This window comes from Helianthus annuus, chromosome 17 (assembly GCF_002127325.2).
Source record: "Helianthus annuus cultivar XRQ/B chromosome 17, HanXRQr2.0-SUNRISE, whole genome shotgun sequence".
Classification (NCBI taxonomy): domain Eukaryota; kingdom Viridiplantae; phylum Streptophyta; class Magnoliopsida; order Asterales; family Asteraceae; genus Helianthus; species Helianthus annuus.
The window spans coordinates 72,924,360-72,951,309 of NC_035449.2; the positions used below are offsets into that span (position 1 = coordinate 72,924,360).

The 26,950-nt window shown below is 37.2% G+C and overlaps 3 protein-coding genes across 3 annotated transcripts; 1 reads left to right on the forward strand and 2 right to left on the reverse strand.

Moving 5' to 3' along the window:
- Positions 1–18,686: 18,686 nt before the first annotated feature.
- LOC110869942 (transcription termination factor MTEF1, chloroplastic) lies at positions 18,687–21,271 on the reverse strand. The gene is made up of 2 exons (XM_022119145.2): positions 20,696–21,271; positions 18,687–20,145 (listed from the first exon to the last, which is right to left on the reverse strand). Exon 2 carries the CDS (start codon positions 19,902–19,904, stop codon positions 18,966–18,968), a length of 939 nt encoding a protein of 312 aa, XP_021974837.1. The 5' UTR covers positions 19,905–20,145; positions 20,696–21,271; the 3' UTR covers positions 18,687–18,965.
- Positions 20,930–23,401, forward strand: LOC110869949 (probable histone chaperone ASF1A). The gene is made up of 3 exons (XM_022119153.2): positions 20,930–21,311; positions 22,496–22,611; positions 22,708–23,401. The coding sequence occupies exons 1-3, from the start codon at positions 21,203–21,205 to the stop codon at positions 23,134–23,136; spliced, it is 654 nt and encodes a 217-aa protein (XP_021974845.1). The 5' UTR covers positions 20,930–21,202; the 3' UTR covers positions 23,137–23,401.
- Positions 23,402–23,707: 306 nt separating this feature from the next.
- Positions 23,708–26,621, reverse strand: LOC110869937 (sec-independent protein translocase protein TATC, chloroplastic). Its single transcript, XM_022119138.2, has 4 exons — positions 26,339–26,621; positions 25,112–25,419; positions 24,734–25,024; positions 23,708–24,122 (listed from the first exon to the last, which is right to left on the reverse strand). The coding sequence occupies exons 1-4, from the start codon at positions 26,556–26,558 to the stop codon at positions 23,913–23,915; spliced, it is 1,029 nt and encodes a 342-aa protein (XP_021974830.1). The 5' UTR covers positions 26,559–26,621; the 3' UTR covers positions 23,708–23,912.
- Between the last annotated feature and the right edge of the window lie 329 nt (positions 26,622–26,950).

Here is a 26,950-nt window from a genome sequence, read left to right on the forward strand (position 1 = left end):
AGGATATATATATATTAATAATATCATGTCTTAATAAACTTCGTGATATCTTATATATCCATTATATTCATAAGTATATATGAGAATATAATACAATATAATTTCTATAATAATAATAGAATATTAATATAGAAGATAAATGCAATTAAGATATGATACTTTGTAACATCATGATATAAATATTTAGTTAATATATGTTATACCTAAATGATTTTATAAATTCTCCGAATATGTAACTCCTATTGTATCTTACAATATGTTAGAGAAATATATTCATAATATAATATTTAATTCTGTATCTACATATTTATGTAAATACAATTCAAAATAAATTATAATAATATTATGATATTGGAATTAATATCTTAAATGAAAGCAGTATATATTTTATAATTTATGATATAATTTTTACTCGAATTAAAAGATATGTATTTGTCAAAATTTTGATAAAACATACAATTATATTAATTATGTTAGAAGATAATGTTTGAGCATTATTTAAACACGATAATTTAAAATACTTTGTAAATCACTTTATAATTCTTTATCGTATTATTAAATATTAAATATTATTTATCAAAATTTGATAAATTACGAAATTATGTATAAAGTCAACATTTATGATAATTAATATATTAAAAATTTTATATAACACGTGCTCTCTAAAGAAAAATCTTTAAGATATGCTGTTATTATTAATATAAAACATTAAACCAAAAATATTATTAAATTCTGTTTTAAATTAAACAAATAATAGTAATAATATTTTTGGAAGAATAAAATAGTTCGCTCTTGAATAAAGTACATTAAAAAGGATTTTATAAAATGTAATTTTATAATAAACAAGAATTATTACAGTTCGACGATTCTAAAATTTAAACACATATACGTATACCACAGAAAATGTAAAATATTTTATAAAACAGTATTTATGAAACCAGAATACATACAACAACTTGATATTGTGATTTTAATACATAATACCTATGTGTCAACAGGAAATAACTTAAAACTTATTTGGAAGTCAAATGTATGATAAATACGATTTGTATCAATATTATAAATAATATTTCATCCATGAAATAAAATATGTACAAAAATATTTAGTACGGTATAACGATACGGTTTAAAATATATATACATATATTTCCAAGGAAAACACTTTTTACCATTCGATAAGATCTATTTAAGTCATATGTATATATATATTTCTTAATATTTCTTAATATATTAATGATCGAATTTAGAAACACCAGACTTTGTATTGGTTATTATGAATATTAAAATAAGTAGAATTTGAAATATGTTTTTTTAAGTTAACCTGTCCAGATTAAAATTGATCTAAAAAGAATCCAGAAAATTATATCTCTATTAAATTTATTCCTTCTGATGAATTCCCTTTTTGTTCTAAAATATTATCTTCAATAAATTTGATAGAAATTTATTCGGTTAATATCAAGGAATAAACAAAGTTATGAAAATAAACAGGATAGCTAATACAATTAATTATGTAACTGAATTTTTATAAAGTTGATATTATAAAGGAAATTTTAAAACTGTTTACTTATACGTATATATATACAAGACACAATTTTCTTGATAATATATAATATGACAATCAAATATCCTCTGTAGAAAGGCAAGCTTTTATATAACAGAAGAAACAGATCTATATGTTTACTTAAGATCTATTTTGTTATCCAGCTTTAATTCAAAAGATACCTTAAGGATATCTGTATTAGCACCATCTCTTGAAAAACAATAAATGGGTCAATGACAGAAAATCTCAGAATTTCATATAAAACTTTTACCTTTATTTTTGAATACCTATCCAGCCATGAGCCCTGGAAATATAATTAAGGCAGTATAAAAGCTATTACATCAAAGGAAGAAAACATATAAGAATCCATATTCCTTATATTTTGATAAGACTTATAGTAAAAGAAAATGTTAAGATATAACATGTATATATGTTATTTTAATTATCATCGCATAATACTGATAGGTATGACCATAATGATGCTAAACAAAATATGCCTGTATAATTGCTTAGTTCTGTGATAATTATATCTGAACATGTTTGTAATTCAGATGTCAAAGGAAATGGCATGTGATCAAGAAATTGAGGCTAGTAATAAAAACTCTTTGGATAAAAATACTATAGAAAATATAATAGCTCAAGGAATATCGAATGCCATACCTTCGATCATTGAAGATATTAAAATTTCTGTGCCTATAAATGAGAGTCCTACTATACATTGTAAGCATACTCATCACTTCATACCTAGCCCTAGTATCAACGGAAGTCATGATATTCGTATCAAAACTCCATCTTCTAAACGAAAGAAAACCACAACCTATGGCTACTCCTATAAGGAATTCTACTCTAACAAATCCTCCAAGGACAAAGGAATGAAACCAGAAACCACACAGTCTACCAGCAACAGCAAAAAGCACGCAAGAAACGTCATTCTAAGAAGTCACTTCGTTGTAACTACTGCAAGAAAGCTGGACATGCAGAAGAAGAATGCAGAAGGAGAAGGGAAAGCAACGTATGTTACAAATGTGGAGATCCAGGCCACTTCCGTCGCTACTGCCCAAAACTATCTAAGGCTCCTGACAACGAGAACAGAAACCCAGATGAAGCTAAGAAGAACGCATAAACACCAGAAACCATAATAACTTTTAAAATAAACACCTTTATGTTTTGTCTGCACTTAAGTATTAGTTGACTTTTGATTCCGAATAAAACTTCATCAATAAAAGGTCTTTGTTTTCTTTTATAGAGTCAACTCTTATTTGCCTCATCTCTTGACAAATTCCTATGTTATACATTGCCTGTCATACATGTGAATTCATTTCAAACGCTCAACTATTCGCGAGTTTTAATGCATATTTCGTTATACTCACTCTGGTAATCTATATGACTGCCTAATATTGACTTTGATAATCGAGTCAACCGATTTTTTTTGGAAAACTTCTCTTCTTTCCAAAGTTACCAGATTTTCATTGAAACCATTTCTTGTCAATACATATATCCATTGTTGGAGTATGTCGAAACCAAACTCAATTGTATGAACTTGCTCATATATATTCAATTTCAAAATCCCATATTATGAATTGAGATCATCATATTCAAGGTAATTTCGTTATTCGAACTTGTTTAAAAATTTCGATATATTAATTGTTAAGACATGACACCTTGCGGTGACGATTTCTTTGAAACTTGGACTCATTTCATTTTCACACCTGAGGTACAAATTTATTGATTCATTATCCTAAACCAGTCTTAATGCAATTTTGTGTTAAGATAAATGTACCTCCAGTAATTCTTCATTTTTGAATTGATTTCACATTATTTCTTCAATTAAAATATCCTATCTTTTGAAATATCCAGATTCACTTCTTTAAAACTTTCAGTTAATTTCGAAAAAAAAGGGTTAATTCGTTCAGTCACCATACTTATTGAATTCTTTCAGTCACTACAACACCTTGCGGTGTCTGTATAAATTTGTAGCCTGTGCTAATAATAAACCCTATTCATACGTTATTCGTCTGATTCATCATCCAAGTAGTCTTGATACAATTATGTATTCAGACCATGATACACTAAATTCTATTGTATTGTCCAGTGTATCCTTGCCATTTAGATAAACGTTATTGATTTCTGGGTTGATCATTGACAAATCATTTTTCATACTTCTATTCATTGATTCAGAATCTCCCCCAATTGATGATCAAAGTAAGTTCTTTCTGGCATTGAATCCTATTGTTTCTACAAGTCATTGTATTTCAAATTCCATGCCTATCAAATATCTCTTTTGATTCATGAAACTTAGTCACCTTGTTAATGCTATTATTTTATCTCATTTAGTTAACATCAAATCTTGAAACTAAGTTTTGAGACCATTAATTTCCAACTATCCTATGATATCTTTATATTTATCTCAAACACCTTAGTATATTATTTTTACTAACTTAAAGACGTGACGTAACCTTAAGAAGATATCGTAGCCCAAATCTCGAGGACGAGATTTAAAACAAGGTGGGGAGGATGTAACATTCCTCAAATTTTTACACGAATAGGTCATGAGTAAATTGACCAACAGAAATATAAAGCATTTTGGCAACCGTAAGACCCGTTTAATAATTAAATTATAAAAATACATTATATTTGAACCTACTCCATTTTTAATGAAACTTGGTTCAAAATGTAGATAAGATTTTTCTCGTTCTAATGACATGTTCATTGTTTTATAAATCGTCACATTTTAGAAGTTATACGTGCCAAATAAGCGAAAGCTGAATAATAATAATAATAATAATAATAATAATAATAATAATAATAATAATAATAATAATAATAATAATAATAATAAGATAATAAAATCAAAAAGAAAAACTTATTGAAATTGTAAAGTGCACGTGTGTGCATGTGACTTAGATAATAGAAGTAAGAATAATAATAAATTAAAACCAAACACTCATTAATTGAATGGTGTACGTGTTGCATGCAACTGTTGTGAACGTGGAAATAATTGCGTGAAGTTCAAGTTGTATAGCAACTATAAATAGCCATCTAACTCTTCAAAACAAATGCTCACATCCTTTTGACTCTTTCGCCATCTCTCTAAATCCATTTTTCTTCTTTAAGTATTAGACACCTATAATAATAATAATAATAAAGCCCTGTTAGGTTTTTAGTGTTTTAACCCTTGATCACTGATACCCTGTCCGACTGACGTAGTATCCCGTAACGTATGTCAAGGCTTTGCCTAAATTCGTTGGGGTTCTGTCTCGTGACGTAGGGATAAAGTGGAATTGGGTTACTATACTTAATGTGAGTACATAATCTAGAAGTTATACCAAGATACATCAACCCTCCTAAAATATTTCTAACACCCATAATATATTTAGAGTGGCCCCATATGTCTTAAATTACACCCCGTATACGAAAACCGGTCCCGAAACACCTTCATGCTAGTAGAAATCAAGGAAAACAAGATTTGCCAGTCGCTCGCGGGCCGCGTAGAAGTAAGCTTAAGCTTACGCGGGCCGCGACAGCTCAACGCCTGACAAACCTCCGGTGCCGCGACGTGTCCCAACACCCAGCAAGCCTACTCAATGACTCAGCCAAGCTACGCGTTGACCCAACATTGACGCGGGCCGCGTAAGCCTTGACTGTTCTTTACGCGGGCCGCGTGGGAACCAGTTTCAGCAACTATAAATAGAGGCCGTCGGATTTCATTTGGAATTCGCTCACGAACGTTTTCTTCTCTCAAATCTGAATATTAGGCATAATACTCGGGCATTATACCCCCTAATTAGCGAAGCTCTGCCTCGTTGTAAGTATCATAACCCCTGGATACGTATTAGATACTCTGCCCGATTGATCTAGGGTTCCGTAACGGCTATCGTGGTTCTGCCCGACGTAGTCGTTGGAATGCCGTCTCGGGGAGGGTATCACTAATGTTAAAATGGGTTATTATACTAATGCGTGTGCATTGTTTATTTAATTAGATTATAACCAGGAAGTCACACAGGAAAGCCCTATAATAGCAATGTGAGTAATCTCCTTTTTGTAAACAGTTTTTACAAAACCTTAAATGTTTTACAATGCAATTTAGCAGTGATTGAGTCTTTGTAATTCTTCAATTACTGCCGGTATTATGGGGTTTTGTATACATTACTTGATAATCTTCACAATTGGACGAAGAGTTAGCCAATGTGTGATATGACCATAGCCACAGATACGGTCGAGTGGCAAGTACTGAATGAGTAATTGTGTAGATATAAACATTGTAATCGCCCTCAATACTGTTTAAATTAAATTAACAATTCTTGATTAAACTGGGATTCACTCACCAGTATTTCCTGCTGATAAAATGTTTTAAACACGTGTTTCAGGTAACTTAGTGTGAAGCCCATAAAAGCCAGCTGGAGAGCACTGAAGGCTTAGAAAAGTGGCAATAAAAGTTACCTAATTAAAAAGGAGAATTATTTTCAATAATTGGGGTTATTCCCTATAAATGTATAAAAATGAAAAATCGAGTTTTGTTCCACTTATAAAAATATTATAAGAGAAACTTGGGTTTTATCCCATTTCCTTAATTTAAATATTTTGGTGTTTAACTCTGATAAAATATTTCCTAACTACGGTACTGATGAAATTTCCGCTGCCAAATTAATAAACACCGATACCACTGAAACTGGCTCACGGCCGCCCGCTCCCGGAATAGGGTTCGGGGGTTGTGACATCAGATGAGCCTTATACCAACTTCATTTGCCTTACCTAGTCAAAGTAATTGTGTTCATACAAAATATTGTAAAATTATCAAACAAACAAATAGAAACATCATACTATTCCTAGCGTACAAATACGCCCCAAACTATCAAACATGGCAATGTTTTAGTTACTTGCGCAGCAGCGCATCAACAAAGCAGGGATCCATATCCCAAATGTTACAAAAATTGTTCATAAGCAATTACTTTACGACAAATCTTCACCGTCATCCGGAAAGATTTCTTTTAGTTGCGCCTCATGATCGTCAGATTGAAGCGCAACGTTTATCAGATCCATAACAGGAAGCTGCAAGTTGTCAAATTCTGTTTGTAAAGCTGAAAACGCAGCGTTTGTATCAACACCAAAAGTAGCAGATTTAGCGACATCCCAATCAACCTTCAAGGCGCTATTCACATGCTGGGAACACTCAGCGTATCCTTGGACATACCCATCTTTTCGCGCAGCAACAACCAAACGCGCAACGGTTTTATCCAGCTCCTCAGAATTTAACACTGATTCAGCAACCTGCAAAACAAGAAAGGGTAAATAACAAGAAGGCAAAAGCTTCCAGCAAATAAAACAACTTACACAGGCAATTCCACGATCTTTCAGCCACGCCATATCGCTCCTTAAAGGTTCTAGCTCACTTTCCGATGTGGCTCGCGCCGTTTCCGAACCTTCCAGTTTCTCTTCAGCTTCGGTCAAACGGCGAGAGGTCTCAGGTGCTGTTTGTTTTTTCAGAGGTAAAATGTCTGCAGTCTGCGGACCACATCTGCAGACCTCTGTAGCAGAAGAGGTGGACCAAACCTCTGCAGTCTGCAAGAAGAAGAGTGTTTGTTTTCTCATAAGTGTTTCATAACAAACATCACCATAAACAAAACCGATAACAATCAAATTGGCCCAAAAATTCGTTCCCACATTTGTAAAACTATAACTAAAAAAGCATTTAAGAACTAACCTGGATTCAAACTCTCTAATATCAACAAGTTGTTTCCCCAAATAATACGAGAATCAATCTCCATTGCAAAAGCAAGCACTATTATCCTCTTCATTGTCTGCATCACGCAAATAATACAAGAATCAATCTCCATTGCAAGATCTTTAGTTTTTTTTATGATCAGAAACCAAAAATCCCCATGAATAAAAGTGAAATGATAATTCAAATTTCCACAATTTAACAAAATAAAGTCAAACAATGATAAAACTTAATCGAACTTCGTTGTTACCGATTCGACAATCACCATTAAAAGATTATTCAACTTTATTTGAACTTTAATAAGAATCACTGATCAGTTCTTGATTCAATCTTTTCTCAAATTTAAGAACTAACCTGGATTCAAACTCTCTGATATCAACAAGTTGTGTGGGGTGGACGCAGTAGGAGTTTGGTCGGCGGCTCAATCGGAGGTGGGGGAGGTGACCTCGGGTCAACCGGCGGTGGGGGAGGTGACGGAGATGTGGTGGTGGCGGAGGGGAGATGTGATGTCGGCTGGGAGGAGCTAGGGTTTGTTGTGTTTTGAGAGAGCAGAGGAGGAGAAGAGGAGGAGAAGAGCTTTGAAGAGGAGAGTCCAGGTCTGCTTGGAGAAGAGGCCTGGAAGACCTTTTTTAATGAAATCACTTCTAAAAAACAAACGCCCTGCAGACTCAAACGTCTGCGCGTGGTCTGCGTGAGGCAGACATAAGAGATTCAGAAGTGCTTTTCACAAAAAACAAACACCACCTCAGTCTTCTCGGAATAAGCAAGCTCTAGATCCTTCTTAAGTTGTTCCTGGTCAGAAAGCAAAGCAGTAAGTTCCTCTAACTCTTTATCTTTAAGAGCAAGAGTGGCGCACGCTTGTACCTCTCGTTGCTCACTACACTCCCTATGAGAACGCGCTTCTTCCAGCGCGACTTCAACGTCAGCTTTCTCCTTTTTTAACTTTTCTACCTCCGCGTCCTGCTTCTTCAATTTTTCAATCTCAGCCTTGAGATTATTTATAACATTACGGAGGGTTGCCTTCTCAGCATTATCTTTTTCACAAATTTTCTTCCAGTTCTTGCATTCTTCGGAAAGGAGGGCAGCTTCAGCTTCCGCTTTCCTTTTCCACCCCGCAACAGACCATTCCTCAGTTTTACGATCAACCTCAAATCTAGCTTGATCAGATTCCAATTTAGCCTTCAACTGAGCCAAGCGCTTTTCATCATTAGCAAACTTCTTCTGAGCCACCCTGAAAGCTTCCCATTCCTTATGCCTACTATGCCACTCACGCACTATGCGGTGGGTAGTAGAAACATGGGAAGCAGTCTCCTCAAGATAAGCATGATAAGTTTGTTCATGAGAGCGACTCTCTTGAAACTTGATCTCCCCAGGCGGAAATATCGCCTGCAACCAATCTTGGCACACGCGCCAATCTGAGAAAGTGTCACCCTTCTTCAAATTCCAAACCGGGGTATGAAACTCAGAAGCATCTTTCTCCGAGTAAGTTCTATAATAGTAATCCCCCAGGGTTTCCTCTGGGCGGATCGGAGAATTTTTGCTAGCACCAGAAAAGGAGCCTTGCTCCTCAACAGTAACCTTCTCAACACGCTCAGGCGTCACATCAGAAGGTTTTGAAATAGGAATTTCCTCAGCAGTTTTCTCTTCCTCATGAACAACAGCTTCAGGAGTTCGCGGATTAACAACATCATCCACAACCTCTGGACTAACAACCTTCTCAGCTTCTGCAACAACATTAGCAGGCTTATCAACCTCAACAGTTTTCCTCACACCACCATCAGTAACCTCCATAGTCTCTACCTGATCAGCAATAGGAACGTGCGGAGGGGAAGGTGGGAATTCTTCATTAACCACAAGTTGTGACTCTGCGGGAACAGGAGAAACAGGGACTTCTGAAAAAACAACAAAGTATGTAAAAATTTCACGCGCCTAAAGAAAAGAAGCACAAGGAACACTTACTAGGAGCAGATTCTGAAATAAAAGCACCCAGGTTGCCTTTCCTGGTAATTTTCTTCTTTTGGATCTTCTTTGGGGGTTGACCTTCAGCTCCAACATCAGTCTGCTTCCTTTTACCCGCCTTCTTTAGCACCAAGTGCTCCAGACTGGACTCCAGATCAATGGGCTCATCCGGATTGGAAGGAGGGATGTCAGCAGCATCTCTTGGTTCAGGTTTCGGCCTCTTAACAGTAACTGCAGGCATAAGACCCTCCAAAGAGTCAGAAACCACCACATAATCACACCAGGAGTCAGAAGAATGGCGCATTCCTTTTTTCTCTCCTCCAACATTTTTTCCTTTGGAAGAATGAATGTCTTCCGCATCACTCTTTTTAGGCGCAACGTTACTGGTCGCCGCGCGTTTCTTCTTTTCAGGGCCTATGCCCAAATTCGACAAGTCACCTATAAAAAGCGCAGAATAAAGGTTGTTCAAACATTTAACAGGAAGCAGAAGACAAACAAAACGCGCAAACTTACCAACACCTGCAGCAGGCTGAGCAGATAGATCAGCCTCTCGGGGAAGTATAAAATTCCCAACAATCCGTTGGTACCAACGCTCCTCATCAGTTTTCTTCTGAATAGTACACATTTTTCCGCCTTCTCTCTTAAAGGCAACAACATATAACGAAACAACTACAATAGCAGCAGAGCAGATTCAAAAAAAAAAAAAAGAGAAAGAAAGAGGAAAAGGCAAAACCCCCCAATTTTACCTTTACCATCCTCCATGTACACCGGTTTGTCTTCCCGGTCCATCCTCTAATTTAAACTCATGCTAGCACCAACAAGGGCTTTCTCCGGTAAGATGATATCGGGAACATCTTTCAGATCTTGGTACCAGTTCTCGTCAACAGTGCATCTGGTGAAATACCCTAAATCGAGGAACTGTTGGTTCAATACGCATAGTCCGGCACACGAACTCAAAATGCCGAACCCTAACCATACCAATAGGGTGCAATTGAGAGATATGAATCTTGTAATAGCCAAGAATTTCAAGAAGAAATTTCGTCACGGGCAAACGAAAGTTGCTGTCACAGAAAAAAACCCCAAAACAGGGTAATATATCCAGCCGGAGCATCTGCAGCCGTCTGACCCTCCTCAGGGTACAAGGCACCCCAAATCTCCGGAAATTTAAAATTTCGAACCAAGCCATCAAAAGCGGCTCTAGACCACTTTAACGGTGGAAGTTCAGCAGACATTCCCTCAGAAAAATCTTCTTGGTGTTCTCCAGTTGACATAAGAAGAAGAAAGGGCAAATTTTCTCTTAACATATAACGAAGAACGGAGGAGAGAAACTTTCGACAAAACAATGATTAAAAAGGCAAGTCAAGCAAACTTATATACTCATCACAATAAATAGCATCGGTAACTGCCACAACACCTTTTCCGAAGGTCACGATTACCCAAGCGACAGGGGCGAGTGGAGAGTAACCACAAACGCGAGCTCACGCGCGCGTGTAGAACACGGTTAGCAAGGAAGACCTGACAGTGACAGCCTGTCACACAGGCCTTACTGAACCATCACCACCAAAAGTCAAGATCTTTATCTCCTCATAGAAGATTTTCTATTTTCGCGCCAAAAAAGCTTTCCCTCTCTTAAGTCCAGTGCTCCACTGACTTGAATAAGAGCAACACTAGACTGGGGGGACTTGAAGGGGTAAGGTCCCAAAAACCTCATAATAAGTACTTGGGACCATACCACAACCTTGTCTTTTAGCCCCCTTTTTGACCTTGCGCGGCCGCGCACCGGTCCCATAAAGAAGGCTCCCAAAGTCAGGTAGCAAGTAACACTTGCGCATCATAAAGCCTTGCGCTTTCCTTCATAAAGAAAGGATGAAATTCCTAAGTTAAACATCTCCCGCTGAATAAATACCCAGACTTGGGATTTATTTATTCGGCTGACTCCACACGGTAAGGAGTCACACCAGATTACAGCAGTAATCTTCTAGAAGGAAATTAAACGTGCACCACTAAGACGGTTATAACCGTCTGGACACGTGTCACCATCTCAGGCATCCCTGAAATCACAACGATAGCATGTAAAGGGAGGAAAACCTCCACTTGATCACCTTCCACGTGGCAAAACCCCAGCCATATATCTGAATAGTAATCCGTGTGCACTCACCACGGATCGAGAAGATTGACGGAAGTAAGAATTACCGCTTACGGGGTTAGTATCTTCCGTCAACTTTTCACCAACGGGTTTCCCGCCCAAAAAACTCCCGACTATAAATACAAGACCAATTCAGGTATGAAAGTCAAGTTACACACACTTCTTCAATTCTTCTTCTTCTTCTCCTTCATAAACACATACTTATTTTCACGCCGGAGTCGGGTCAAGGAGAGAACTCCCTTTCTCCCCTTGATGAGGCTAACGGTGCTTTGTTTTGCAGAGTTTATTGGAGAAGAAGATCAGTAACATCGAATCAAACGAGAGAGAACAAACCCCTTTATGCAGATCCAAACCCCCTAGATATTCCGATTCCGGTCGTTTATCTAGTGTTTCTTCAAAGTTGAATCCCATATGTTAAGATGAATTACACTATTACTTGTTAAGAATTCAAATTTTTGGTTTATATATTAACAGGTATTGTAGAGACTATATATGGTACACTACTAATAAAAGAGTATCAATGCCAAATGTTACCCTCTTTGTTGATTTGGTGATCACTAAAATGTTTGAATTGGTGTCCTCGGAATTCAAATGCAGTATTGATGGTCTTGGAAGCCTCATCTTTTGTACGTGATGTTTTCGTTAATGCCGGGTAGATTAACTGTGCTAACAAATTGTGGTGTTATACCAAAAGCTTATTAAAAAAGGGTCGTTGTTTGTGTTTTGGGATATATTAGACTTTTATGTGTTAATAATTTATGTTAGTCATCCATATTTTAACATGTAGCAAAGATATCTTTTTATACGACTATAAATGAAGAGGTTAACGCTAAGGGTGTGAATTTTTAACTTGACACAAATCTAACATGAAATTTACTGGTTTGGGTTTAGTCTAAACCAGTTCAGATCAATTTCGGGTTAAAGCCGTCAAGTTGTTTAGCTAAACGGTCGGGTTCGTGTCATCCTAGCGGGTTGGCGGATTAACCCGTTTAACTCATATATTTATTTATTTTTTTCAAAATGTGTATGTCATTAGTTAAATTGGTTGGATATTTCATGGCATAACTATAATAAAAGAAAATTTGACATAAGATTTTATAATTAAAGTTTAACTGTTTTATATACATTTATATATTTTTTTTTTTTTTTGTAAAACATTAACTGAAGAGGTATGGTCCCAATTCCCTGTCTACATGGCAGGGACCACACTACTTTTGAGCATACAAGGCGTCCACATCAGCGAAGTCATCCAGAAGCTTCTAGAAGCTTCTGGAGGACTCGCAGCTGGCACCAAAGATGCCTTATCCAACATAAAGGACAACACGTGTAACCACACACAGAACGCCACATAGGCCTGCGACAAATCAGGGAGCAAGGCTGACGGCGCCAGTACGAGGCATCCAGCATGGACAAATGTAACGATGCCACGTGTACCACTACACCTGCCGTGACAGAGCAGACCAAGAGGATATTCCCCTTGGTCGGACAGCTGGCACGCGTCCACAGCTGGCACAGCTGCTCCTTCCTTCTTCACCCTCCGGCTATAAATAGGACCCTTCATCATTCAGGTTCAGGATCTTTACTCTCCATACTCACTCTATACACACACTGTTTATTTTCCTCCCAGAACAGTACTTATTCTCACGCCGGAACCTGGTTAAGAGGGAAAACCTCCTCCCCCCTCTTAACGAGACTAACGGTGTTTACTGTTTTGCAGATCTCGAGCCATTGTTACGAGCAAGAAAAGAGGTTGAACCCCACAGACGAAATAACTCCATCGATAAACCCTGTGTTAATCGGTGTTTCATCATTAACTTTAAAATAATAATATGCAGTCAACTGCCGAATATTCGTGTCGTGTTTGGGTTAACCCATAAGTATCTGTGATGTTCGGGTTTATAGGTCTGACGCAATTTTCAAGTTTAGATTAATGTAAAATTTTCAAATTCTAATGAGACTGGACCCGCGAACACAATCTGTTTACACCGCTAGCTGACGTTGTCTTGAGATAAGATAGACTAAGATGTGCTAGAATTTATGCTTCTCATTTACATTCGTTTACATTTTAACAGGTGGCAAATACATTATTTCAATTACTTAAATAGATACTACCTTTTTAAGAGGTTATCTAATGACATTTATTTACTTGTCAGGAAAATGGTAATTGAACTTCAAAAAAAGGTTGACGAGATGGATTTAAAAGCTGAGTCGGCTACTCTAACCGAGCAGGAAGTGAAAGAAAGAGACTTGTGGCTGAAAACAATTAATGAGTTGGAAGACAATAGGATGGAAGATCTCAAGCAAAGGGCGAAAGTTAAATGGGCAGTAGATGGAGACGAAAACACTGCTTTCTTTCATGGGGTTATAAATGGACATCGGAAGAATAATCGAATCAATGGGCTGAATTTTGAGGGAGTCTGGATTTCGCAACCAGATGAACTTAAGAAGAATATAAAGACGTACTTTGAATCGGTTTTCACTGAACAAGTGTTTGATAGACCGAAATTCATAAATAACGGTTTCAAAGTACTTTCTTTATCTCAGTCGGCGATGTTGGTAAAAAGATTCTCTAAGGATGAAATTAAAGATGCGGTTTGGAATTGCGGGGGAGAGAAAACGCCGGGTCCGGATGGCTTTACATTCAGATTCATCAAAGACTTTTGGGAGATATTAGAAAAGGATTTTGGTTCGGCTCTTGAATACTTCTATGTACATGGCAAATTGAATAGAGGGTGTAATTCGAGCTTCATCTCTTTGATCCCTAAAACGAGTGACCCTCAATTCATCAATAACTTTAGGCCAATCAATTTGATTGGTTGTATTTCAAAAGTTGTTACAAAAATTCTTGCAAACCGACTAAAGAAGGTTATGGATTATTTGGTTAGCGATGTGCAAACGGCGTACATAGAAGGGAGAAGTATTCTTGAAGGGCCTTTGATTATTAATGAAATTATCTCTTGGGCAAAAAGTTGCAAACGAAAGATCATGCTTTTTAAAGTAGACTTTGAGAAGGTATTTGACTCAATAAGTTGGGAATTCTTAGATTCGATTCTACTTCAAATGGGTTTTCCGGCTCTATGGAGGAAGTGGGTTATGGGTTTATTAAGGACGGCCAGAACTTCGATATTAGTAAATGGCTCACCAACTTTGGAATTTGAAATTCAAAGGGGAGTCAGACAAGGAGATCCATTATCCCCACTTCTATTTATCTTGGCAATGGAAGCACTACATATTGCTACCGAAAGTGCGGTCGATGGGGGTATCTTCAATGGTATCAAAACGCCAGGATCAGGTCCGATTATTTCACATCTTCTGTACGCAGACGATGCATTATTTGTTGGTGAATGGTCTGAGGAGAACTTTCACAACCTTGCTAGACTTCTAAGATGCTTTCATTTATCTTCGGGGTTAAAAGTAAACTTTTCCAAAAGTAAAGTTTTTGGGGTGGGTGTTGATAATAATGATATCTCGGATATGGCTTCGATACTTGGGTGTGAAAAAGGCTCGTTACCATTCATATATTTAGGCATACCGGTCGGCTCCAACATGGGTTTGGTGAAGAATTGGAAACCCGTAATCGATCGCTTTGAACAGAAACTAACTCTATGGAAGGCACGGACACTATCATTTGGAGGAAGGACGACAATGGTGAAAGCGGTACTAGGTAACCTACCTACTTATTACTTCTCGTTATTTAATGCACCAATACATGTGATTAAATATTTAGAGAAATTAAGGCGTAGGTTCCTATGGGGGGGGTTGTATTGATAAGAATAAGATGAGTTGGGTACCTTGGTTCAAAGTGGTGGCTCCGAAACAGCAGGGGGGTTTGGGTATCGGTAGTTTGATGTCGATGAATAAAGCCATGATGGTAAAGTGGATTGTGAAATTCCGAAATGAAATAAATCATCTCTGGACGAGAGTAATTATGGCAATACATGGGAAGAGGCGGAACTATTCGATAATTCCTATAAAAAACTCAATTAGCGGTGTGTGAAAAAATATTGTTCAGATGGGGAAAGGATCAAATCTGAAATTTTCTGATGTCGAGAAGAGGTTGGAGCTGCAAATTGGTTGTGGAGATAAGACTTATTTCTGGCTAGACAAGTGGGCCGGTGATTTTGCATTAAAAGATCGATTTCCTAGTTTATTTGCACTTCAAGAGGATAAATTCAGTTTAGTTCAGCATCGATACAACATAACTAATGATCAAGTCTCTTGGTTGTGGGGTGGAGATGCAACGGTTACTCAACTGGAATTGGCGGATCTATGGGATGAATGTAAAAATCTGATACAAAATGTTGGATTAAAAAAGGAACACGATAGGTGGATGTGGAAACAGGAGAATGAGCGAGAAGACTTCACTGTTGGAAATCTAAGATCAGAGCTGGATAGTATGACTTTGATACCAGAAACGCAGGTTCTCAAGTGGCTGAACTGGATACCAAAGAAAATAAATTGCTTCCTTTGGCGAGCGGTGCTAGACCGAATTCCTACAAGAGACGCGTTAGCTATTCGGAACATACAAATACCCTCAGTTGTATGCGCATTATGTAATATACGCAGCGAATCGGTTGATCATCTATTGATCTCCTGTCAATACGCTCAACTGGTTTGGACGGCAATCTCGTTATGGGTCAAAATTCCTCTTCCGAGATATGTGCTCAGTTTGGTGGGACTATTGGAGCATATTCAAGCACATTGTTCATCACAAGAAAAAAAGAAGGCGGTATACATGATTATTGCGGCAACATGTTGGATACTATGGCGGATTAGAAATAATGTAATTTTCAATGACAAAACAACGAACGTTTCAAGGGCAGTTGGTGACATCAAAGCACTCTCGTTTGTATGGATAAGAGAAAGGGCTGGAAAAAAGGATCTAAATTGGGAGGCTTGGGGAGAATTTAGTTGTTTTAAATGATCTTATTGTAATTTCATTCTGCACTTTATTTGTTGCTGTAACCGTACTCTAAGGCCTTAGCATCTTGCTAAGGTTTTGCTTTTTTTTCTGTTTACTTAATATACCACCGTCTTTTTTCAAAAAAAATTTAACTTTTGGAATGGGTGCTACTTTCTACACCCCCCTATTTACTTTTTTCACCCCCCTCCTCTCACATACTTACAGGTGGGGCCTGCGTGGGACCGACAGTTTTCCTCTCACAAGGGGGGGTGTAATCAGGAAGGAGGGGGGTGTGTATAGAATGGGCCTTTGGAATACATATTGATGTATGGAAATGTTCTATGCAGAACACTGAATATTATGATAATACGTAGAACAAAATGAATTACTCATTTTTTCAATCCTAAAAATCTCAAAAGTAAATGAAAATGTTAAAAATGTAAGATTTATTGTTTCTTACACTAGAATTTAAATAAAATATGAAAAAGAGAAAAATGCCCGGATAGTCCCTGTGGTTTCGCATTTTTTCACCTATAGTCCCCAACTTTCTAAAATTACCTGAATAGTCCCCAACTTTTCATTTTTTGTTCCCGGATAGTCCTTGGGTCTAACTTTAGTTTGTTTTCTCTATTAAGTGGGTGTGAAATGACAAAAATACCCTTTCCTTTAAAAGGCCAAACCACAGGGACTATCCGGGCATCTTCTACATTTTTAGAGAAAAACCCCACCACCACACTTTCCGGCGAACTTTTCCGGCGAAATTAATTTCCGGCGACTTTAAATCTTGAACGCGAGTTATTCCGGCACCGCCGCCTTTCCGGTGAACTGACTTCGACCAAAACCACCACCCATCACTGTTCACGAACTCGAACCGTACACCACATAAATCTCACATAGATTTTCAATTACAAAGAGGGCTTTTAATTTAGCTTCAATTTCGTAGACAGTTGATGGGGTTTTGATGGGTGGCAAATCAGATTTGCACTGAAGCTGTAGAAGATGAAGCTTATGAAGATTTAGGGTGGCAAATCGATTTGGTTTGGGGTTGCTGTTCTTCAGATTTGGGGTGGCAAATGATTAGGGTTTGGGTTATTTAAGAGAGACAGTATTTTGTGTTTATATATATTTTACTTTTTAATTAACATATTTTTAATTAAATAGGCAAAATTACATAAGTACCCTCATGTGATATGCACATGATCTCATTTAACGTTAAAAACGAACTCAGTTAGGGGGCTAAAGGACAAACCTTGCAAGATTTTGAAACATAAAATACAAAAGTCATCAATTCTAAAGGCAAAGGACAACGCCTGAAATTGAGTATAAAGATAAAGGACAAAACCTGCAATTCACTCTTGCTTTTTTATACTTTTTTTTTTCTCCGAACAGCCACTCCATTGATGTACATCAGTTATTTTAGAACACCTAACTTCCACATCCTCTAAATCTACTTCTTAATGGACACCTTTAGTTCAACACATGAAGAATAAATTAGTTAAACCTTGAATTCAAATATAACATTTTGCTATTGCAAACAAACTGTATCAGCATTATGTTCCATGCAAGTATACCGAAGCGAACCTAGGCTTACACCAATACGTGTTCATAAAGAGGAATAGAGACACATGTCAATACATTATTGGACACGATTTTACGAGGTGTTACATATTAACTTGGGAAGAATTTAGAAATCTTATGATGAAAGAATTCTGCCCACGAAACGAAATGAGAGCTCTTGAAACTGAATTCTATTATCTTAAACAAGATAGTGGCGAAAATCGTGCCTACACTGATTGGTACTAAGAGTTGAGCCTACTCTGTCCCAGTATGGTCACGCCCTTAGATCCGGCCATTGAGAAATACATTGATGGCCTACCTGATCCGGTCCAATATATTGTAACTGGCAGCAAACCAGCTACTATTAGGGAGGCTATCGAACTAGCCGCAACCCTAACTGACTCACAAGTCAGGAAAGGAAAAATTTTTCGCACAGGTGATAAGAAACCTCATAAGGCTACCCAAGGGAAACCTACGGAAGTGAAAGCCGAACCCTCCAAAAATTCAAAGAAGCGTAAAGCTTCAAAGAATTTTACAGTTATGGCACCAATTCCACGAAATCAAGTACCCGTTGGGAGAGAGGCATACAAGTGCCCCGTGTTTGAAATCATATGAAATATCATAACACATTTTGATATAACTGAAGTAGCAAACATTATAGATGGTCCTTTATCACCAAAACGACAAAAGCAACAGCCAATCATATAAAAAAAAGACATAAATCTTTCAAAATCGACCAATCGAACATGAAGACACAGCAATTCATTAAGAGATTCAACCGTCACAGCATAAGAAAACCATTCTGCCCCCATTATAGCTACAAGACCAATATACTGATCTTCACATGCTCATATCATTCTTGAAGTAAAAAACCAAAACTTTATTGAATATATAAACATTGTATCAAGAACGTACGATTACTTACTATGTGCTACAAGAACAATAAGTCGATAACAATGAGCTTCATTTGCTATCAAACTGCCACTTTAGCTATCAAGTATAAACATTGTATCACTTGCTATATGCTACAAGAACAATTAGTCGATAACAATGAGCTTCATTTGACATAAAACTGCCACTTAGCTATCAAGTAATAACATATATCACAAAACATAGGAGAAAGAACAAAAATGCATAACTGCTATAGCATTTTGTCACCTAACCGAAGCCTCGCCTCAATTAACCGAGCAGTAAACTCTCCATCACTAACCATCAGCATTTCCCACAACGGTACAGAAAGCCCATGATCAACCAACAACCGATGCCGGCGCATAATCTTACCCTCTAAACTATACGAAAAATACTGCGGAAACCTCTTCAAATCACCCAAATCCCCCTTCATCTCATTCAAAAAGTAGTCAACTTTGGGCTTAAAATTGTTCTCAATGCTAAATGTCAACAACCCTGGTGACCTCAGCACCATATTAACCACATCATCATACTCAAACCCTAACCCCATCAAGTAATCCAGTTTGGGCATTAGTGTACCTTTCACACTTGAAACTAACAACATTGTTGTTTGGGCCGTGATTCTGTTTGGGCCCACGAACCCTAACTTTCTCAAGAACCACAATGTGGGCCGCAGTTGATCTTCCACGCTGCAAATCAGAAGTCTAGGGCACCGAAGTATCGATTTGCGAATGTTGAAAAAGTGGAGGCCGACGTCGTTTAGTAAGAAATCGAATACAGGGTAAAGATCGGCGTATGGGTCGCACGTGAGAAGCTGAGGGTACATGTCGAAGATACGGCCAAATTCTGGACGTCTTATTCCCATTGAAGAAAGACAATTCTCCACAGATTTTAAGGATCTGAGTGAGGTTGATCGGAAATCTGGGTTTTTTTGTAAGGCTTTTGTTGGGTTTACTTTTAGGGCTTTGAGATAAAGAATCTTTTCACGGAAAAGAAGGCCGGAGTCGGTGGTGAGCAAAGGCGGCGGTGGTGGACCGATGGCGGTGAGTACTCCATTTTTTGAGGTTATTGAAGGGTGGTTTTGTAGGGGTTTGAAGTGGGTTTTTGTTGTGTGTTTGGATGATTGAGGGGTTGAAGCTTGAAGAGGGATATGAATGAATCTAACTATCATTTGTTTTCGGTGGTGGTGTTCTACTGTTCTTGTGAAAAAGAAAGGATTGAGTTATAAAAGTTATCAGATATGATCTTGTTTGTGAAGTAATTTTATCACAAACTCAAACATGATTTCATCAAAAAGGCCAAATGAACCGATACACCAAGCGCTTTTTGAAGCAAGCAGATAAATAAAAGTACCGAGCTAGTGATGTCGTAGACGATAATCGCTGCTGCAGCTCCCATGTACTAGACCTTATCTGCAAGCAAAGGCAACCATATATCAACGCAGTTCGTAACAAAGTAAAAAACTTAAATTCATTATTTGTATTAAATAAAAGAATCCCACAAAGTAAACCAATTGCACACAATGAAGCATCAGTTTGGGGTTGCATATTAATTCAATATTACAACACCTATCTTCTTACACAAGCAATGAAACACTACTAAACTCAAATATAACTATCAAGCTCCAAAGCCAAATTTTAAGGTGTGATTGATGGGAATAAATAACTACAGTTTTTACTTGAATTGTAGGTTCTGATATACAAAAGTTTTCCCTTTGAACTAACATAAAATATGATCTATTCCCAACACAGGCATTTTCACAAACAATTGGTGAGCACAAGACATAAAGAGGGTGTTCATACAAAACTTCGTTTCCTATGGGGTTTCGGTTCATAAAGCAAGAAACATATATGATTAATTACTCGAATTCAGTATTCAATTTCATCATAAAATGCAAACCCTTAAAGTTATTACGATTCAATTGAAAAAAAGAAACATTTTTAACGGAAGAAGAGACGTTACCTGACGGAATCGTGGATGAGTTTTAGGGTTGAAGAAGCAAGACCTGCGATGGCTTCTTCTACTCTTGACGGAGACGAAAATGAGGTGTGAGATGTTGACGGTGGGAAAAGAAGATAGAATTATTCAGTCTCCTGGTGTTGAAGAAAGAATTCAGGCATGTGTGTTGTTTGCGACCTGCGAGCGAAAAGGGAAGGGGTGGATGTTGAGATAGAATATGTAAAATGGGTTGTTTTTGGGTCCAGAATAATAACTATTTAGGCCCAAAAGGGCAAATTGCAAAACCCCCCAAACCCTTTGCGTTCGTTCGCGGGACAACCAAATTTTGTCCCGCCAAAACTCCAAATCTTTTTTATAAATCACTCGTTTCATTAATCAGTTTCATTTTCAATCGCCCACAAGCATCTACAAACAAATCGCGATAACTTCTTCGCCGCCTCAAAGTATTTATAAATTTGAAGATCTAGGTCAAATCAACACAGAGATCAGGATCTGTACGAAGAAACAGTCATGAGTGCTGTAAATCTAACAAATGTTACTGTATTAAACAATCCAGCCCTCTTTCTCAGTCCTTTCCAGTTCGAAATCTCCTACGAGTGCTTGGTTCCCCTTAAAGACGGTAACTTTCGTTTCCTAGTTTCTGTAAATTATGGATTTTGTTTGTCTGTATAAAAGGATGACTGTTTAGTTTGATGAGATAGATGTGGTTTTAGGGTTTGATTCAGATTTGTGGTTTCTTGAATTGATGTTTTGGTTTGGAAGTTGTTGTTGTTGTGTAAATTTAGGGTTTGGTTCAGATTGTTTGGTGTGCTGAATTGCTGTCAAGGATGCTTTAGTCAAGTTAACGAATTTATTTATTTATTTTTGTATATATTTATAGAATTTTATTGTTAATTTATTAAGTTAGATGCATAGTTTGTGAAATTAGGTCGATCTATGTAATGTTTGTGATGAAAGATGCCGGTTTTGTTTGAAATTTAATGTGTATTGTTTGTGTTCGTTTTTGTTTAAAAACTCTTTTATGTGTTCATTTGTGTTCACAAACGTTTGTCTGTGCTTCTTAACTAAGTTTAACACGAACACATTCATTATTTGATGAACTAACACGGTAGTTTAGAATGATTAGTAAAGTAGAGTAGGAGTAACATTTGTCGTTCATGAACACTTTTATTTAGGGCTGCAAACGGACCGAACGAACACGAACAAGACCTTGTTTGTTAAGAAATATATGTGTTCACGAACTGTTTATGAACACTTACGGAACGAAATCTTATGTTCGTGTTTGTTTGATAAGGAAATGAACTTGTTCGTGTTTGTTTGTTAATTTTAGGCAACGAACGAAAATGAATGTTGATTAACACAAATGGAAACAAACGATCACAAACAAGAGTTTATGAGCATAAGATATAATACATTGACACTTATTACATATTTCATTTGTCAAAATTAAAATATCGAACACGATAACACGTTACCAAACGTTCACGAACATAAACGAACGGATACGATTTCTGTTCTTGTTTGTTCATTTAACTAAACAAATGAAATTTTTGTTTGTGTTCGTTTGTTTAATAAACAAACAAACACAAACGAACTTCCCGCCGAATGGTTCATGTATTGTTCGCCTAACGTTTGGTTCGTTTGCACCTCTACTTTTATTTTCTTAACGAACAAACACCGATGAGGTCTTGTTCGTGTTTGTTTGGTTCGTTTGTAGTTCTAGAGAGGTCAACTTGCATTTTTAATGCCACATTTTGATCTTAAATTATCTTCTTTCTCATATGTTTTGTCTTGGCTATACAGATTTAGAATGGAAATTAACTTATGTGGGATCTGCTGAGGATGAAACATATGACCAGGTTCTTGAAAGTGTGCTAGTTGGACCCATTAATGTTGGCAACTACCGTTTCGTCTTTGAGGTAACTTTAAGATCCCATAGCTTCCATTTCTTGATCATGGTTTATTTTGTTGTGAATCATAGGATTAACTTAAATTCACATGTTGCAAATTTTTAGGCAGACCCACCAGATGCGTTAAAGATTCGTGAAGAGGACATAATAGGTGTTACGGTCCTGTTATTGACATGCTCTTATTTGGGGCAAGAGTTTGTTCGAGTGGGATATTATGTGAACAACGATTACGAAGACGAACATTTAAGAGAAGAGCCACCGCAAAAGGTTTTGATCGATAAAGTTCAAAGGAATATTTTGGCTGATAAGCCTAGAGTCACAAAGTTTCCCATTAATTTCCACCCTGAGAATATCGACCAATCAGAGCAACCTGATCATTTACCTGAAGTTGAAGTTCCAACTGAACAAGAATCTGAAACTTTGTTGGGTGAACAGGAGAATCCAGAGAATCCTGTTGATTGCGAAGTTAAAAGCGATAATGAAGAACCGGCACCTTCTGTATCTGATCATCCGCCTACTCTAGTGTCTGCTTAAAGATTTGGATGAATCTAATTCGTTTCCAATCGGCTGTCTTCTTTTCAAGAACAGAATGTGTCATGGTTATAATGATCAAATTATAAGTTTTTAAGTTTTATGTCGAGAGTTTCGTGGTATGAGTTTGCATATTGCTGAGAATGGTTTTGAAGATCTATGGTTTGTCACATACTCGCATATGTACTGAAAGTTCGCCTTGTTTTATCATATGACTAATTGATTTGGTGCTTCTTAACTGTTCTTGAATGGCATTTTGTTTGTATTTTTTTCCAGTTTCATTTTGTTTGTTTTCGAAGCTCTCATAAGTTAATCGAGCTTGAGCTCGAGCTCAAGCATGGTCGAGCTCGGGTTCGTCTCGTTTGCACCCCTAGCGGTAGCAAACAACAATACAAAAGTTTTTCTCTATATCACACTAATTATTTCTTGTAATCTATTTTATATAACTTGTTAACATTTATATCAATTTGTTTAGGCTGTATAAATACGCAGTAAACTAGTTACAACAAGTATGTGCAGGCTTGGGGCATGCTTGCTTGTCTGCAACCGATCCAAATTAGAGCAACACTCGAAAAGTCGAATACTAAGTTAATCATGGGGCTGGGGTAGAACACAGTGGGTCGATGGTTATTATACTGGAGCTCGTTCTATATACCAGTAACATATAACAAATACATTCTACAAAAAAGCACAATCATTGTACATCTACATGTAGTTTTATCTCATTCTATTGGTACACAAAATGGTGTGCGCCAGTGACCGATTTGGGACCGAGCCACTTACTTACCAATGAGCTTAACGGTCCACGCACCACCAAAATAAAGACCCAAAAGCGGTCCCGCCAGAAGCATCTGAGTCAGAGGATCTGTTGATGGAGTCACAATAGCGGCTGCAACCACAGCACCAACTACTACATATCTCCATATCGATAACATTTGATCACCCGACACTAACCCAACTTGCCCTAATAAAAGTTGTATAACCGGGACCTACATACATAAACAAAAAATATGAAGGCAATTATAACCCCTGTCCATTTTTGACCTTTGAGGTCAAACTTATCACAAATAAATTTAAAATTGATAGGATTTCGTAGAACATCAATAATACTTCCAATACTCTTATAAAATTTCCTTGTATTATAAATAAAAGGGTAAATTGCTTTTGCATCCTTTAAGTTTCAGCAAAATTTCAGGCGTTGTCCTTTAACTAACGAATTTACAGCGGATGTCCTTTATGTTCTAATTTTTTTACAAGCATAAGGACATCTTTTGTAAAGAAATTAAAACATAAAGGACATCGGTTGTAATTTCATTAGTTAAAGGACGGTGCTTTTAATTTTGCTGAAACTTAAAGGATGTAAAATGCAATTTACTCTAAATAAAAACATCTAAATAATTATAAGAACATATGTCGGAATTTGAAGGTGAACATTAGTCAGTTTTGACCTCAAAAGTAAACCCGTTAGTCCGTTACCCTTTACTCTTAAGATTGACTATTGATGTTAAAGGTACTGTTTTCGAATGATCTGGTCAAACTTTCAAATGTAACAACCAGACGATGAAAACTAGTATGTTCGAATCTACATATAAGTGATTACCTGGAAAGACAAGCCTGTACTGAACATGAGTACCAATACGAACTCGAAGTATTGGTCAATAGACCACAACGATTCGACAACCCCTTCGGCATAACTAACAAAGAAATTTAAAGCAGCGGGAGTAAGCACCACGTATGAAAAGGCGATTCCGGTGTAGAAAAGTATCGAAGATCCTAGAACAATCGGGGCCAAGAATTTTCTTTCTGATCTTGTTAATCCAGGAAGAACAAAAGCGATGATTTCGTAAAGAATCACGGGGCTTCCTATAAGAAGGCCACAATAGCCTGATACCTGCATACGTAAAAAAAAAATAAAAAATAAAAACAGAATGATCGGTAAATATATGTCACATGAAGTGCACACGGGTTCAATGGTAACCTTTATAGTGGTAAAGAAAAACTCGCCGGGAGCTAACTGCAAGAACCGAACACCTTGAGTTCTAACTGGAGCTTCAAGAATCATTATGAGATCCTTTGAATAGAAAAAACATCCCATGATGGCAGCCCCAACTGCCAAAACTGACACGAAGATTCTATCTCGTAGCTCTTCAAGATGATCAAATATGGTCATTTCTTTGTCTTCTGGAAGGAGTTCCTTATCAGGATACAGAAAATTGTAAAGAGCACTTCCATTATCTGTTGAATCAGTGTTTGCTAGTGCATCTTCTTGGATGTCATCAACCAGTTCTATATGTACAATGTCAAAGATAAAGTTAGTATATTCCCATTTTCATTTTGTGGGTCCCATATAAGTCAGTCAGTATTAGTGTGTTTTTTTTTTTTTTTTTTGAACGGCAAGGAACGACGTGCCAACCACCGTGACACCGGGCGCTGTGGCCAAGGTCGACTACTCGACCGCTGCCAGCCCCTTGGCTCTCCCAGATGCGCGGAAACCCGACCTCCACCCGCCCAAAGGCACGGCAGTGGAATAATCAGTAAAACCTCGCCTCCCATCCAAGACGAACCGGCGCCATCCGTATTCGCCCTTCACCTGGATACCGCAGAAAATAATGGGGAGAGTGGGAGTCGAACCTGGGTCACAAGGAACACCAAGTCTTTCCTCAACCACCCCACCACTACCTCATTGGCAGTATTAGTGTGTTACAAACAAAGCATATCAATACATGATGCTGAGGTCTTAAAGCAAACAAGGGTTTAAATTCTCAGCTACCGAAAAGATTTCTTGAAAACTCAAGTGGTATGTCATCACTACAGAGTTCAAAACTCACCGAAATCTGAATTCATTAGTTAGTCATCACTACAGAGTTCTTTGACCTTTTTCACTATGCTAGTTGTCTAAGAGCAATAAAATAGTTGTCTTATCTTAAATGCCCATGAATCTATCAACAAAGAAAGCTAAAGATCACATAAGTTAGAATAAGTAGAAACCAAATTATCCTCTATAACAGTTACAAACTAACTATAATAGTTGTGTTCATAATGTGACCTTAAAATTATCAACAACTGCCCTAATATCAACTAAAATCAAGATAGCAAAGTGGGCAGTAATCCACCCTACAATTCATGCCAAACACAGAACTTAACAAAGGGATTTAATCACCACATAAAAGGAGAGTAATTTACAGTTAATAAAGAACTAACTCACCAGGTCTATCTTCAACAACTGCTCTTGTTTGCATATCCTCAAGAGCAAAGCAAACAACTTTGCTCATCTTTCTTTGCCTTCTACATGAGAAACTTAAAGGGTGTTTCCTTTGATTGATTTGCAAACAACTTGAATGATTTGTTGTTGACTTCACACAGTTGAAGCTTCTGCTTGTGTTGAGATAAAGATTGTGGTGGATGAGGGTGCTTGTGCTTCCCATTTTTTGACTTTATTTTCTGGGGTTTTACTGAAATTGAGTTTGTATATTGGTTGAAATGATTCTGATGATGTAGTGACTGGTCCTTAATTGTTCAACTTTGGGTGTGTGATATTTTTTGAGGTGCATGTTAGCAAAAAAAACCTTAGTGTTCTAATCGTGCGCTCACTTCTTTTGTTTTCTTATTTAACAAAATAAAATAAAAAGTGTTGATACACTCCCTTTATAAATGACACCCCTTGTATCTTGATAAGAATTTAAAACACTACCTACAAATAGGGCTATTCACGAGCCGAGTCGAATCGAGCGGACTTTTGTTTATGTTTGGCTCGTTTACAAACAAACCGAGCAGAGCGGCTCGTTTACAACCGAGCGTCAAATCGAATGAGCATTTT

Coding starts and splice junctions, on each gene's coding strand:
- LOC110869949 (XM_022119153.2), top strand. CDS start 21,203: ATGAGTGCTGTAAATCTAACAAATGTTACTGTATTAAACAATCCAGCC. Junction 21,312..22,495: donor CTTGGTTCCCCTTAAAGACG/GTAACTTTCGTT, acceptor TTGGCTATACAG/ATTTAGAATGGAAATTAACT. Junction 22,612..22,707: donor ACTACCGTTTCGTCTTTGAG/GTAACTTTAAGA, acceptor GCAAATTTTTAG/GCAGACCCACCAGATGCGTT.
- LOC110869942 (XM_022119145.2), bottom strand. CDS start 19,904: ATGATAGTTAGATTCATTCATATCCCTCTTCAAGCTTCAACCCCTCAA.
- LOC110869937 (XM_022119138.2), bottom strand. CDS start 26,558: ATGGGAAGCACAAGCACCCTCATCCACCACAATCTTTATCTCAACACA. Junction 25,025..25,111: donor TTTTCTTTACCACTATAAAG/GTTACCATTGAA, acceptor TTACGTATGCAG/GTATCAGGCTATTGTGGCCT. Junction 24,123..24,733: donor GTACAGGCTTGTCTTTCCAG/GTAATCACTTAT, acceptor TTATGTATGTAG/GTCCCGGTTATACAACTTTT.